The following is a 14,836-nucleotide window of genomic DNA, read 5'->3' as shown; positions in this document are numbered from 1 at the left end:
ATTGAGAGTCTGGCAGAATTTTTGATGAGTTGTATTCACTGAGCCATTATCAGAATTTTGGCTCCTGTTGTTATCTTCTTTGCCTCCAGTACCAAACAAATGAAGTTGGGTCGTTTTTAAATTAGATCTAATTCTTTGTTAGAATACCTAAGTTAGAGACATTCCCTCACTGGTCAAACAGTAGTGAGATTGATGGCCCATTTGCACGTACAGTGGTGTTTATTACTTTCAGGTTCTTCGTACTTGTCCCTTTGGTGGACCAACTGTAAGGAAATACCCTGAAGCTCAAAAATAATGTGGCAGGGAAAATTTGTCTATGCTAGTAGTGAATGGGCTCATAGCGAATCAGCAGGCCATGTTTTCTTTCATATGCGTGGTTTTCTTGTCCATTGAAGTCAGCTGAAAGAAAAATCAGGCACAGTATGGGGCAGGCTCCCAATTTCATTATGAACCTGTTTGCAATTTAATTCCCTCTGCCTGTGGAGGTTGCTTATTTTGTTTTTGGGCATGTTCACATTTTAATTATGAATATGTTAATGATCTTGCAAGTAAAACCTTTTTTATTTGCTCCTCCTCTAGGTATCAGCAACTTTTGCAGCAAGCTTGGTAACCAGTCCTGCCATTGGTGCTTATCTTTCAAGTAAATATGGTGATAACCTTGTGGTGCTCGTAGCCACTGTGATTGCTGCATTGGACATCTGCTTTATTTTAGTAGCTGTGCCCGAATCTTTACCTGAGAAAGTTCGACCAGCTTCACGAGGATCACCTTTCTCATGGGAGCAAGCGGACCCTTTTTCTGTAAGCGTTCAATGATCTGTATTGGGCTGTAATTACCAGAATGCATGATTTGTGGCTGTAGTCTTTAGTAAGTCATACCTATATAAAGGGTCATACTGCTACGCATGTCTTAATTTGCACCAAGTCCTGTTCCCCATCACTTCTGTGCTCATTGACCTACATCGACTCGTGATTAAGCAATGCCAGAATTTTAAAATTCTTAAGCTTGTTTTCAAATTCCTCCATGGCCTTGTTGTCTGTATTATTCTCCAGTTCTCTGAGATATCTGCACATCTCCAATTCTGGCCTCTTGCATGTCGCTAATTTTAATTGCTCCTCCATGTGTGCTGGCATGCTGTGCCTTCAGCTGCCAAGGCCCCAAGCTCTGGAATTTCCTATCTAACCTCTTCACCTCTCCTTTTAAGACAATCCTTAAAAACCTACTTTTAACCAAGCTTTTGGTCATCTTCCCTAATATCCCTTTATACGGCTCGGTCTCAAATTTTTGTTTTGTAACGCTCCTGTGAAGCACCTTAGGCAGCTTTACTATGTTAAAGGCATGATCTAAGCACAAGTTGTTGCTGTTGATATATTTTTATTGCTTAACTCTTGAATGCACAGATTTTATTTAACAATCTTGTATATTGGCTGATGTCTGCATTAAGCCACTCTGAGGCAGAATTTCATCCTTCGTGTATGCACTGGTTCATGTTACAGCACTAGTTGGACTGGCCCAGACTACGGTGCATTTTTAGGAACATCAGTAATTGAGCAGACTGTTACAGAATTTAATATTGGGAGCAATATTATAAACAATTAAGTTCTTAACAAACAAAATCCTGTTGCATGCTGAGGCTCAGTACACAAAGGCTTGATTTAAAAGCAGCTTTTACGAATTGAGTGTTTGTGCCAGTTATATAAGATATTCAACAATAGAATAAACTGCTTTACCCAACATCCCTATCTGCTCATTCATTGCCTAAACCACCCATTTATGGCTTTAACTGAAGCTAGAACTTGGGAGAGAAGCCAATCTGGCCAAAGATGCGGGTTACAGCTTTAAATATGTTAATAAGGCGTTCAGCCAGTTGGGGCCTGCCAAATGCTGTAAAAATGCAACATTACTTCATGAATTGATACTCCATCCCTATTTATTTTCAGGAATTTCAAGATAACTGTTACTCCATGGTTGCTCTTTGTTACTATTTTTCCATCAATACTGTTACTCCTTTACAGCTACATTACTCTTCATTTATGTTGTCATGTGCTGCGCCATTAAATCCAGGATGCTGGATGTTGGGTGCATGTTTCTGATCAGTTTTACCATATAATGTGAATAAGGAACTTAAAGCTGACAAAATTTGAAAGATAACATTTTTTCTTTGGTTACAGTCCTTGAAGAAGGTTGGGAAGGACACCACTGTGCTGCTCATCTGTATAACTGTATTTCTTTCGTACCTGCCTGAGGCTGGACAGTACTCTAGCTTTTTCCTTTATCTTAAACAGGTGTGTCTGCCACATTTTCTATAGCATTTCCTGATGTTTTGTACATTCTCAGAATTGTAATTTAGTGGGCCAGCAAGATCGTTAATCAGTAGTAAAGCTGAGAATACAGGTTGAAACACTGACTTAATAGAGCATATTGTAACCACATAAAAGTATTTTATTTCAGAAAGCTAGTAATTATGTAAAGAAGTCATTTTAGCTTTTAAACTAAACTTTATTTATAGAAGAAATACTTTTTTTTCCATGCCAGTTTTCTCACCACTATGCCTTTATTGGAGATGTTTATCATTTCCAGAAATGTAATTCTGCAGGCTTCAGTTGATCTGTGATATCTTGCCTAAGTAACCATTATTTATATTTGAGCCTTAACTGTTTTAGCAGATCATCTGGCCTTGGATGAGGGTTACAGCTGAGTTTTCTTAAGTGTTAGCTATATGAATGTGTCTGTGCAGCAGAATGTTGATCAGGAGGGGAATCCTTGATGACTTAAATTACAAAGTGGAACCACAAAGATAATCTCTGGATTACTACCTGAGCCACGAGTAAATTGGTATAGGATAAATAAGATTTGAGAACTGAATGGTGACTCGAAGATTGGTATGGGAGAAATGGGTTTCAAGTCGTGGGGCACTATCGTCAGTGCTAGGAAAGTGGGAGCTGTACAGTTGGGATGGTTGTCACCTGAACTGTGCTGGGACCAGTGTTCTGGAGAGTTGGTAACTTGGGCAGTAGGTAGAGAGGGCTTTAAACTAAATAGTGAGGGCGAGGATCATGTGAGGGGAGATGTGGTAAAATTAAGAGAAAGAGCAAGGCGACAGAGCAAGGTAGTGACATAGGCAGTGATAACTAGAGTGTGGGAGGAATGGACTGAGCTTTAGCAGATAAGGCCAGAGTTTGTAAGAGTGGTTAAAAAATCAGAATTGTAGCCTCTGTATTTGAATGAATTGGTAGCAGAAATAGAAATAAAAATGTATGACCTGTTAGCCAATTCAGAGATGTGGTTGCAAGGTGACCAAGGCTGGGACCTAAATATTCAAGGGTATTTGACATGTAAGAAGGACAGGAAGCTAGGAAAAGGTGGCAGGGTACCACTGTTAATTAGGGATGACTTTAGTACAGTAGTGAGAGTTGAGCCTAATTCAGAAGATCAAGATGTATAATCAGTTTGGGTAGAGATAAGAAATAGCAAAGATAAGTCACTTGTAGAAGTAGTTTACAGGCCCCCTAACAGTAGCTACACTGTAGGACAGAGTATACACGAAGAAATAATGGGGGCTTGTAAGAAAGGTACTGCAATATTCAAGGGTGCTTTTAACCTTCATATAAATTGAACAAATCAGATTGGCAAAGACGGCTGGAAGATGAGTTCATAGAGGATATTCAGGACAATTTGTTAGAACAGTATGTTCTAGTGCCAACCAAGGAGCAGGCTATTTTAGACAGGAATAATTAATGACCTCATATAAAGGAGCCTCCAAGCAGCAGTGGTCATAACCTGGTAGATTTTCACATTCACTTGGTGAGTGAGAAGTGTGCGTCTAAGACTAGTGTCTTAAACTTAAATTAAGGCAATTACAAGAGTGTAAGGACAGAGTTGGCTAAAGAGAAGTGAGAAAATAGGTCAAAAAGTAGGACAGGAAAGCAAAAGTGACAGATGTTTAAGGGGATATTTTATAACTCTCAGCAAAGATGTATTCAATTCAGAAAGCAAGTCTCTGAGAAGGATGCACCATCCCTGATTAACTAAGGAAGTTAAAGATCGTATCAGATTGAAAGAAAAAGCGTTGAATACAGCAAAGATTAGTGGTAGATCAGAAGATTGGACAGATTTTAAAAATCAGCAAAGCATAACTAAAAATGAAGGAGAAATTAGACTATAAGAGAAAGCTAGCTAGAAATATAAAAACAAGTAGAGTTTCCACAAGTATTTGGAAAAGAAAAGGATAATTAAACTAAATGTTGGTCCCTTAGAGGGTGAGAATGGGGAATTAATGATGGGAAACATGAAAATGGCGAAAGCAAGGCATTTTGCCTGTTTCAGTGTAGAAGACACAAACATCCCAAGAATACTTGGAAAATCAAGAGGTAAAAGGGGGAGGAACTTTAAAACAATCACAAAGGGAATGGTACTGGGAAAACTATTAGAACAAAAGGTTGACAAACCTGCATGTGATGTCTTTCATCCCAGGGTCTTAAAAGATTCCCTAGATTCTGGCAAGGCCTCAGCAGCTTTGAAATTGCTATTGTAACACGTCTATTCAAGAAAAGAGAGAGACCGGAAGCAGGGCACTATACACAAGTTAGCCTAACGTCAGTCATAGGGAAAATACTAGAATACGTTATTAAGGAGGTGATAGCAGGCCATTTAGAAAATCAGTATAATCAGGCAGAGTCAGCATGGTTTTATGAATGGGAAATCATATTTAACAAATTTACTTGAGCTCTTTGAAAAAGTAAAAAGCAACATGGATAAAGGGAAACCTGTGGAAGAGGTGTATTTGGATTTCCAAAAGGAGCTTGACAAAGTGTCACATCAAAGGTTACTACACAAAATAAGAGCTCATGTTGTAGGGGGTAACATACTAGCATGGACAGAGAATTGGTTAGCTAACAGGAAGTAGAGAGTAGGGATAAATGGGTCATTTTTGGGTTGGCAAACTGTAGCTAGTGGAGTGCCACAGAGATCAGTGCTGGGGCCGCAACTATTTACAATCTATATCAATAACTTGGATGAAGGGACCAACTGTGTGGTAGCTAAATTGCTAATGACACAAAGATGGGTAGGAAAGTAAATTGTGAAGAAGACATAGGGCAAAATTTTTAGGTCGGCGGATCCGGTATCGGCCGGGGAATGGACCACCGACCACGATCAGCCCCTGCCCATGATTTCACGTATTTGGCCAATTAATGGTTAGCCAGCGTCAAGCGTGTGCTGAGAAGCTCAGCACTGCCGGGGTTGGGGTGGGAGAAGGGGGAGCGCTGACGTTGGTGCCGGTGAGTGCTGACAGCTTCCTGAAGGTAGAGAGCTGCCTCAGGGAGCTGAAGACCTGGAAAAGCATATTTAAGTTTTTAAAGTCAGGAGAAAAATGCCCAAGCATCACAATCAGCCATCCGAACATATACATGATAAAAATACAGTCCATAGATTTTTATTTTTCTTCCATTTAACAGAAAGCTCATCCCTACCTTGGATGAGGCTTCATGAAAAATGGAACGTCCACCTGGCCATTTCACCTGCCCGCCAACCCTCTGATTGGACAGACCACGAAAAATCAGAGACAGTTGCACCTTTAATAACCATAATTGGCCTCTTCGTTGTCAGCGAGTGCACTTCTGACTTCTGTGATGTCTGCTGACCGAAATATCATGAGAGCACTGGATGACGTCAGAACACTCGCCTGATGTCATCTCATGTGATTTCACGTTCAATCTGGTTGGGCGTGCATGCACCCGATCGATGTAAAATTCTGCCCAAAGAGTCTACAGAGGGGTTTAGATAGGTTGAGAGGGCAAACATTTGACAGAGTATAATGAGGGAAAATGTGAACTTGTCTACTTTGGCAGGACGAATAGAAAAACACTATATTGTTTGGATGGGGAGAGACTGTAGAACGCTGAGGTAGAGGTGGATCTGGGTGTCCTGGTACAGGACTCGCCAAACAGTTTGTATGCAGGTAACAGCAAGTAATGAGGAAGGCAAATAGAATGTTGACTCGTATTGCAAGGGGAATAGAGTATAAAAGTAGGGACGTCTTGCTGCAGCTGTACAGGGCTTTGGTGAGGACAGATCTAAAGTATTGTGTAGAGTTTTGGCTTTCTTACTTAAGAAAGGATATAATTGCATTAGAAGCAGTGCAGAAAATGTTCACCAGGTTGATTCCTCGGCTGTAGGGATTATTATTTGAGGAAAGGTTGAGCAGACTGTGTTTCTATCCACTGGAGTTTGAGAGATGATCTCAATGAAGGTTCAAGGGGATTTGACAGAGTGGCTGCCTGGAGGATGTTTCCCCTTGTGGAGGAGTCTAGAACTAGGGAGCACAGTTTAAAAATTAGGTGCCTCCCATTTTGGATTGAGATAGGGAGAATTTTTTTCTCTTCTCCAGAAAGCATTGGAGACTAAGTCATTGAATATATTCAAAGCTAAGTTAGCTTTTTGAACAAGGGATCAAGGGTTATGGGGTTGACAGGAAAGTGGAGTGGAGGCCAAAATCAGATCAGCTATAATGTTGTTGAAAGGCAGAGCAGGCTTAAGGGGCCGAATGGCCTACCCCTCCTAATTCTTGTGTTTGTGTGTCTTTATTCCCCCTTTTATTTATTTCTTCCCTCTGCCACCACCCTGCCCAGAACCCGGGGGTACTGAGAGTAGTTGGAGTGCCTTTGCTGCTACGTGGTGGAAATGAGCAATTCAGGGCAGATCAGAGAAGCTGACTTTTACTTACCATCTGTGGGAAGAATATCTGCATATATTTTCTTTGATCATTAAGCTTAAAAATACAATTATCAAATGTTGAAAACCACACTGGAGGGGAAAGCGCTATTTAAATGCTTCTGTAGTTATTTTGACCTTAACTTACCTTGGTAATAAATAGTTGTGTGCAAGTCACCAACATTGAACTGTTTCTCAACCTATTTATAACATCTTTCCTCCTTTCATAGGTTATCGATTTTTCTGCTGGAAATCTGGCAGCCTTTATAGCTGTGGTGGGAATCCTCTCTATAATAGCACAGGTGAGTGTCTAATAATTCTGTTCATCTACCTGCATTGCAATCTGCTCTTCACACATGTAATGATTTTTCACCAAGAAATTTATATAAACTTTTTGGTGGGTTACTATCTACAAGTTCAAGTCTACACTCGATACCCATCTTACACCAAGATAAGCATCTGGTCACAAACGGAAGCTAAGATAATGTTTAACTACTACACTAAAGAATAATTAAATAACATTGGGGGTAATAAGTAACAAATTTGAGGAAGACAGTGGCATAGTGGTAATGTCACTGGGCTAGTAGACCCAAGCTCTGGGGACACTGGTTCGAAACCCAACACAGCAGCTGGTGGAATTTAAAATTCAATCAATAAATCTGGAATATAAAGCTAGCCTTAGTAATGGTGACCTTGACTCTACCATTGATTGTTGTAAACACCCATGTGGTTCACTAATGTCCTTTAGGAAAGGGAATCTGCCATCTTTATCTGGTCTGACGTACATGTGACTCCAGATCCACAGTAATGTGTTTGAGACTCAACTGCCCTCTGAAATGGCCTAGCAAGCTACTCACTTCAAGGACAATGAGGCATGGGCAGCAAATGCTGGCCTTGCCAGCAACGCGCTCATTCCATGAAAGATTAAATTTTGAAAAAAGGTAGAATGAAAAATAGACTTTAGACTGTTCCTTCACAAAATGTGTACAATTTGTTCTGTTAATGACTACTGAATTTGTCCTTGCTAGTCTGCAAGTTGGTTACACAGTACAATGGGGTGGATTTAAAATGCAGGAATCTAAATCACGTCATTATGCTTCCACTGGGAGGCATCCACAATACAGAAGTAGGCCATTCAGCCCCTCTAAGTCTGTCCCACCATTCATTCAGATCATGGCTGTTTTGGATCCTAACTGCATCCACTTGCCTTGGTTTCATATCACTTAATACCCTTTGCTAGCAAAATTCTACCAGTCTCAGATTTAAAATTATTAATTGTGCTAGCATGTACATCTTTTGTGGGAGGCTGTTCCACACTATTGTCACTCCTTGTGTTAAGATGCGTTTCCTGACTTCCCTCCTGAATAAACTGGCTCTGCTTTTAAGGCATGTCCTCTTATCCTAGACGTTCCCACCAAAGAATGTTTCTCTCTATCAATTGCTTTCAAATTCTTCATGTCAATCAAATCAACACTTAACCATTAATATTCCAGGGAATAAAAGCTAGTTTATGTAGTCTCTCCTCCTCATCTAACCCTTGGAGCTCGAGTAACATTCTAGTCAATATATGTTTCACTCCTTCCAAGGCCCATATATTCAAATCCAAAGCCAATATGTAAAATATTATTAACAGAGTCCAGTCTGTGATCATGCATTTCCACTAATCAAATATTGTGTTGATTGATTAAACATAAGAATTGTACTGATACACTTTGTAAAAATTGAGAAGCATAAATTACAAGCCAAGGCCCACTGTACATAGGAACATACAAATTAAGAGCAGGAATAGACCATTCGGTCCCTCGGGCCTGCTCTGCCTCTTGATAAGATCAAGGCTGGTCTGATTGTGGCCTCAATTTTTCCTGTCTATACCCTCTACCCTTTGACTCCCTTGTCATTCAAGAACCTATCAAACTTAGCCTTAAAAATATTTAATGACGCAGCCTCCACTGCTCTCTGGAGAAGAGAATTCCAGACTAAAGACCCTCTGAGAAAAAAATTCTCATCACCTCTATCTTAAATAGAAGACCTTTTTTTTTAAGGCCATGTCCCCTTTTCCATAAAGGGACCCTTTCATTATTCCCTCAGGATCTTGTGTGTTTCAATAAGATCATCTCCCATTCTTCTAAACACCAATGGATACAGACCCAACCTATCCAATCTTTCTTCTTAAGACAATCCCTTCATCCCAGGAATCAGCTGAGTGAACTTCTAATTCAATTATATCTTTTGTTAAATAAGTGAATCAAAACTGTACACAGTGCTCCAGTTGTGGTCTTGCACCAATGCCCCGTAAAACTGTAGCAAAACTTCCCTACTTTTATATTCCATTCCCTTTGCAATAAATGACAACATTCTATTTGCCTTCCTAGTCATTTTTGTACCTGCATACTAGCTTTTTGTGATTCATTTACCAGGACACTCAGATCCCTCTGTACCTCAGAGTTCTGAGATCTATATCCATTTAAATGATATGCTGTCTTTCTATTCCTCCTGGCAAAGTGGGCAAGTTTGCATTTTGCCACATTGTACTCCATCTGCCAAGGTTTTGCCCATTCACTTAACCTATCCCTTTGTTGGCCCTTTACTTTCCTACTGACCTTTATGTCAAAAGCAAATATAGGAACTGTACATTCAGTCCTTCCATCCAAGTCATTGATATTGATTTAAATAGTTGAGGTCCCAGCACTGATCCTTATGGTACTCCACTAGTGACTGCTTGCCACATGAAAATGACCCCTTTATTCCTGCTCTCTGCTTCCGGTTCGCTAACCAAACCTCTATTCATGCTAATATGTTACTCCCTATACCATGAGCCCTTATTTTGCTAGTAACCTTTGATGTGGCACCTTGTCAAATGCCTTTCGGAGATGCAAGTGCACTGCATCTACAGGTTCCCCTTTATCCGTGTTGCTTGTTACTTCAAAGAACGCTAATAAATTAGGGAAGCATGAATTCCCTTTCACAAAATAATGTTGATTTTGCCTGATACCATTATGATTTTCTATGTGACTTGCTATAGCCTTCTTAATAATAGATTCTAGCAATTCCCCAATGACAACGTTAGGCTAATTGGCCTGTAGTTTCCTGCTTTCTGTCTCCTTCCTTTCTTTAATAGAGGAGTCATGTTCGTCAGACTCTAGGATATAGTCAGTCAGGTCCTGGGGACTTGTCAGCCTTTAGTTCTAATAATTTCCTCAGTATCTTTTCCCTGCGGATTCTAATTGTTTCAAGTTCCTCCCTCCCTTTCACCTCTTGATTTACAATTATTTCTGGGATGTTAGTTCTGTCTTCTACAGTGAAGACAGACACAAAATATCTGTTCGATGCATCTGCAATATTGTAATTTCCCATTATTAATTCCCCCAGACACACACTCTGGAGGACCAGCATTCACTTTATTTTTTTCCTTTTTAAATACCTGTAAAAACTCTTACTTTTTATTCATTCATGGGATGTGGGCTTGGTTGGCTAGGTCAGCATTTATCACCCATCCCTTGTTGCCCTTTAGAAGGTGGTGGTGAGCTGCTTTCTTGAACCACTACAGTCCATGTGGTGTAGGTACACCCACAGTGCTGTTAGGGAGGTAGTTCCAGGATTTTGACGCAGCAACAGTGAAGGAATGGCGATATATTTCCAAGCCAAGATGGTGTGTGGCTTGGAGGGGAACTTCCAGGTAATGGTAGCTAACTTTCTCTCATACTTGTAATTCCTCCCTCCTTATTAACCTTTTAGTCATATTCACCTTCATATTCTGTCCAGTCTTCTGTCTTGCCACTAATCTTCATTGAATTGGATGCTTTTTCTTTCAATTTGATAGTATCTTTAACTTGCTTAGCTAGCCATGAGTTGTTCTTTCTCACTGGAGTGTATCTTTGCTGAGTGTTATGAAATATCTCTTTAGATGTCTGCCACTACATTTCTACTGACCTACCTTTTAACCTAATTTCCCAGTTCACTTTAGCCAGTTCTGTTTTCATAACCGTGTTTGCCTTTATTTAAGTTTAACGCAACTAGTCTTAGACCCATTCTTCTCTCTCTCAAACTGAATGTGAAATTCAGTCATGTTATGATCACTGCTACAGAGGGGGCTCCTTTACTATGAGTTCATTAATTAATCCTGCCTCATTGCACATTACCAGACCTAAAAGAGCCTTCTCCCTGGTTGGCATTAATACGCAATGTTCTAACAAATTGTCCCAAATGCACTCTATGAACTCGTTTTCCAGGTTACCTTTACCAATATGATTCATCCACTCTATATGAAGATTAAAATCTCTCACAATTACTGTAGCACCGTTCTTTAAGCCCCCATTATTTCTCCCTGTATACCCTGTCCTAAAGTGTGGTTACTGTTTGGGGACCTGTAAACTATTCCCACCAGTGACTTTTCACTTTTCCTATTTCTTATCTCTACCCAAACTGATTCTTTAGAACCAAGTTCATCTCTCACTGTTATCCTAATGTCAGCCTTAATTAACAGAGCTACCCCGCCACTTTTTCCAAGGTTCCTACCCTTCCAATTCAGGTCCCAACCTTTGTCCTCTTGCAGCCACATCTCTAGTGGCTATCAAGTCATACATATTAATTCTATTTGAGTTGACAATTAATCTGTTCTAAAATGAATGCTGTACACATTCAGCGTTTAGTTTTGCCTTTTTACTATTTTGGCAACCTCTGACCTTGTCTACTGGTGCATTCAAGTTTGTGTACACTGTCCTTCCTGACACGCTATGATTATCAATACCCTATTGCTACTTTGGTCTCTTGCCATGTTCTTTCCCTTTTAATTATCATATCTTCCCAAACTTGACCCTTGTCCCCCACTATTTAGTTTAAACTCTTTCTGCCGCCCTGGTTATATGGCTCGCCAGAACACTGGTCCTAGCATAATTTGGATGAAGACTTTCCCAATGGTACAGCTCTCACTTTCTCCAGTGCAGATGCCAGTGTCCTATAAATCAAGAACCACTTCTCCCACACCAACCTTTGAGCTATGCATTTAACTCGCTTATTTACTCTGCGCCAGTTTGCCCATGGCTCAGGCAATAATCCAGAAATTACCACCTTTGAGGTTCTGCTTCTTAATTTAGCCCTAAGCTGCTCATACTCCTTAAGCAGAACCTCTTTCCTAGTCCTATGTATGTCATTGGCATCTACATGGACTACTAAAACTGGATCCTCCCCATCCCAGTGCACGTTCCCCTCTAGCCCTGAGTAGATGTCTGGAACCCTGGCACTGGGCGGGCAATCGAATGTCCTGGACTCTTGTTCTCGGCTACAGAGAACTAATAATACCCCTGACTATACTGTCTCCTACTACCACTACATTTCTACTTGCTACCCACACACACACATCCCACCCCCACCTCCTGAATGACTCCCTGTACCACCGTGCCGTGGTCAGTTTGCTCATGCAGCCTACATGACAGCATCATGGTAGATAGAAAAAATAGTTGATGAAGTAATAATTCATTAACACTAAGCTTGAACTGTAAAAATTCGCAGATGAGGCAAAGACTCTAAGAGGTAAAGAGTTATAATTTGAAGATACTGGGATAAGATGTGTTACTTGGAGAGAGAGCAAAGAGTCATGATTGCAATACAGTGAGACTGTACATGGAGGACTGCACAAAGCCTGTCCACCATCTATAAGACACAAGCCAGGAGTGTAATGGAATACTGTCCACTTGCCTAGATGAGTACAGCTGCAACAACACTCGAGAAGCTAGACACGGACAAAGCAGCCTATTTGCACCCAACAAACATCTTAAACAATCACTTCCTCCACCACCGGCAAATAGTGACAGCAGTGTGTACCATCTGTAAGATGCGTTGCAACAACTCACCAAAGCACCTTTGACTGTATCTTCCAAACACTTGACCTCTACCACCTTGAAGGACAAGGACAACAGATGTGTGGGAGCACCACCACCTGCAAGCACCCCTCCAAGTCGTCCATCATCCTGCTGTGGAACTATATCACCATTCATCACTTGTCAGAGTCACAATCCTGGAACTTCCTCCCTATACTACATAGACTGCAGTTCAGGAAGGGTTCTCGAGGACAATTGCGATGGGAGCAAATGCTGACCTTGCCCGGCTCATTTCCCAGGATCTAAATTTTTAATAAAAAACATGTAGGTTGGTGTATTTGAGGCTTTACTTAGCTAATGGTACAGTGGTAGCATACAGTGCATTTTGTTTTCTTTCAATTTAATACAAATTCAATTTTTTACTGATGCCAATTATTTTGTTAAAATTATTGACAGGAGAAATTTCAATGTCGGGTGATTTTAATATTCACTTGCTTTAGACCAATATTATGCTTTGCAGTTCTATTGCACTTTAATTACAGTAAGCAAAGGCTACTTATGGAATTAGCATCTATAGAAATCAGCATTCAGAATGTTGAAAAAGTTGGTATCTGTCAAAAATTCACTATCATCCATTCTCTTCCAGTTCTAATACGAGTTGCCCTGGCTCGAATGTATCACTGACACTGGTTTTTAATTAATTCGCATTCGTGTATTTCCAATCTTATCCCCTTTTTCATGAGTCTTGATCTCCCCCTCCCCACAACCATCCCTCTCCAATAGAACCATCCTTTCACTATTGCATTTCTAAAATTTTCTTGGTTTGTGGTTGTGGTTACTTTATTTTGTTGAAAAGGCAAATTTATTTTGATGGATTCAAAGAACGGGGAGGGAGGGCAAACTGGCCCAAGTGGACCTTCTTCATCTTTGAGTGTTAGTAGAAAAATTGACTATGGAGGGTACCACAGCATACCTGAACTCTTCCCACACCTGTAGTTTCTAGTTGGGCTAACTGGATGGTAACTGAGTGCAAGCCATGGCATTTTTTTCCCCCTGTTTAGCCTGTGGATCCTCAGGCCAGTTGTAGCCTAACCAAAAACGCCTCAGTCTGGGGCCTTCTGATTTGTCGTTCAGTGGCAGATTATGTGGGCATTTATTCATTGAACCTTCAGGAAAGTTTACATTCATAGTTAATAACATACAACCTTTTCAGAAACTATTTTTTACAAATCAGCTATTACTCAAATATACTGGGCCGAATTAAGTTTCTGTCCAATAAGTTATGGAACAGGACCTTAGTAGTAACTTGTAACCAACAAAAGTGTTTCATGCTTCAGTACTCGGAACAACAGGTTTTTAATAAGTCTGTTGCTTGTCAGAATGTTAAAAGTTGGCCATTGGTGAATCAGGTAAGGTATTAAGATTTTTTTTCCTGCAGGAATAGAATATTTCATCCCCCAACCCCCATTTTCTTAAATTAGTAGATTCTTCATAGCTAAAGATGCAAATATTCATAAAAGCAAAGAATTCAGCACACAATGATTTTTTTCCCTAATTTCTATTTTCACAGACTGTATTTCTTAGTATCCTAATGAGGTCCATAGGTAATAAGAACACTGTTCTCCTAGGCCTTGGATTTCAGATGCTGCAGCTAGCTTGGTATGGCTTTGGATCCCAGCCCTGGTAAGTAGGCATGCTTTAATGGGATAATGGCATGTATTTTGTACAATGCAGTTATGCAAATCCAGTGATGACTGAAACCATTTTTGTAAAATTTTGAATGTTTGAACTTTCAAATTCCTCCTGCTGGGAGGATTATATTGTGTGTGTGCATGAATTGCCTATGCATTTAAAGTAAGAATCATTTTGCTTCCACTGTACATCCAGAAAAGATGACCACATATTTTGTAAAACTTCTGGTCGCTCTGCATTGTTTTCTAGTTTCAAGGTCTCAAGATGCAAATTATAATTTTCACTATGTTACAGTCACTTCTTGAGTGGAAAAGATAAGGCCACGTGAATGGGATATTTTTAAGTAAATGCTCAGGCACTGTGTCTTTAATTGCCATTTGCTTTCTTAGGATGATGTGGGCAGCAGGAGCTGTGGCAGCAATGTCCAGCATTACCTTTCCAGCAGTCAGTGCTCTGGTTTCGAGAAATGCAGATTCTGATCAACAGGGTGAGTGGTTTAGCATCACAATTTTGATTACAGCAAGCAAATTTCATTCTTAGTTCATGTTCAATTTGTAATTGAATTGAGGAATGACTATTGGGTATTAGTCATCACAAAAGTGTCCAAAGACCAATTCTA

At 40.2% G+C, this 14,836-nt stretch overlaps 1 protein-coding gene across 2 annotated transcripts in view; it reads left to right on the top strand.

The window, feature by feature from the left end:
* LOC121276994 (hippocampus abundant transcript 1 protein-like) overlaps window positions 1–14,836 on the top strand; it is a 124,590-nt gene that overhangs the window by 88,517 nt on the left and 21,237 nt on the right. For both annotated transcript variants that reach the window (XM_041185802.1, XM_041185801.1), the window contains exons 6-10: window positions 580–798; window positions 2,170–2,283; window positions 6,940–7,011; window positions 14,096–14,208; window positions 14,607–14,704. In XM_041185802.1, the coding sequence (XP_041041736.1) occupies window positions 580–798; window positions 2,170–2,283; window positions 6,940–7,011; window positions 14,096–14,208; window positions 14,607–14,704 (616 nt within the window). The remainder of the gene's footprint in view (window positions 1–579; window positions 799–2,169; window positions 2,284–6,939; window positions 7,012–14,095; window positions 14,209–14,606; window positions 14,705–14,836) is intronic.

This window comes from Carcharodon carcharias, chromosome 4 (assembly GCF_017639515.1).
Source record: "Carcharodon carcharias isolate sCarCar2 chromosome 4, sCarCar2.pri, whole genome shotgun sequence".
Classification (NCBI taxonomy): domain Eukaryota; kingdom Metazoa; phylum Chordata; class Chondrichthyes; order Lamniformes; family Lamnidae; genus Carcharodon; species Carcharodon carcharias.
The sequence above is the reverse complement of the archived record's forward strand: the minus strand, read 5'-3'. Positions and strand labels throughout refer to the sequence as shown.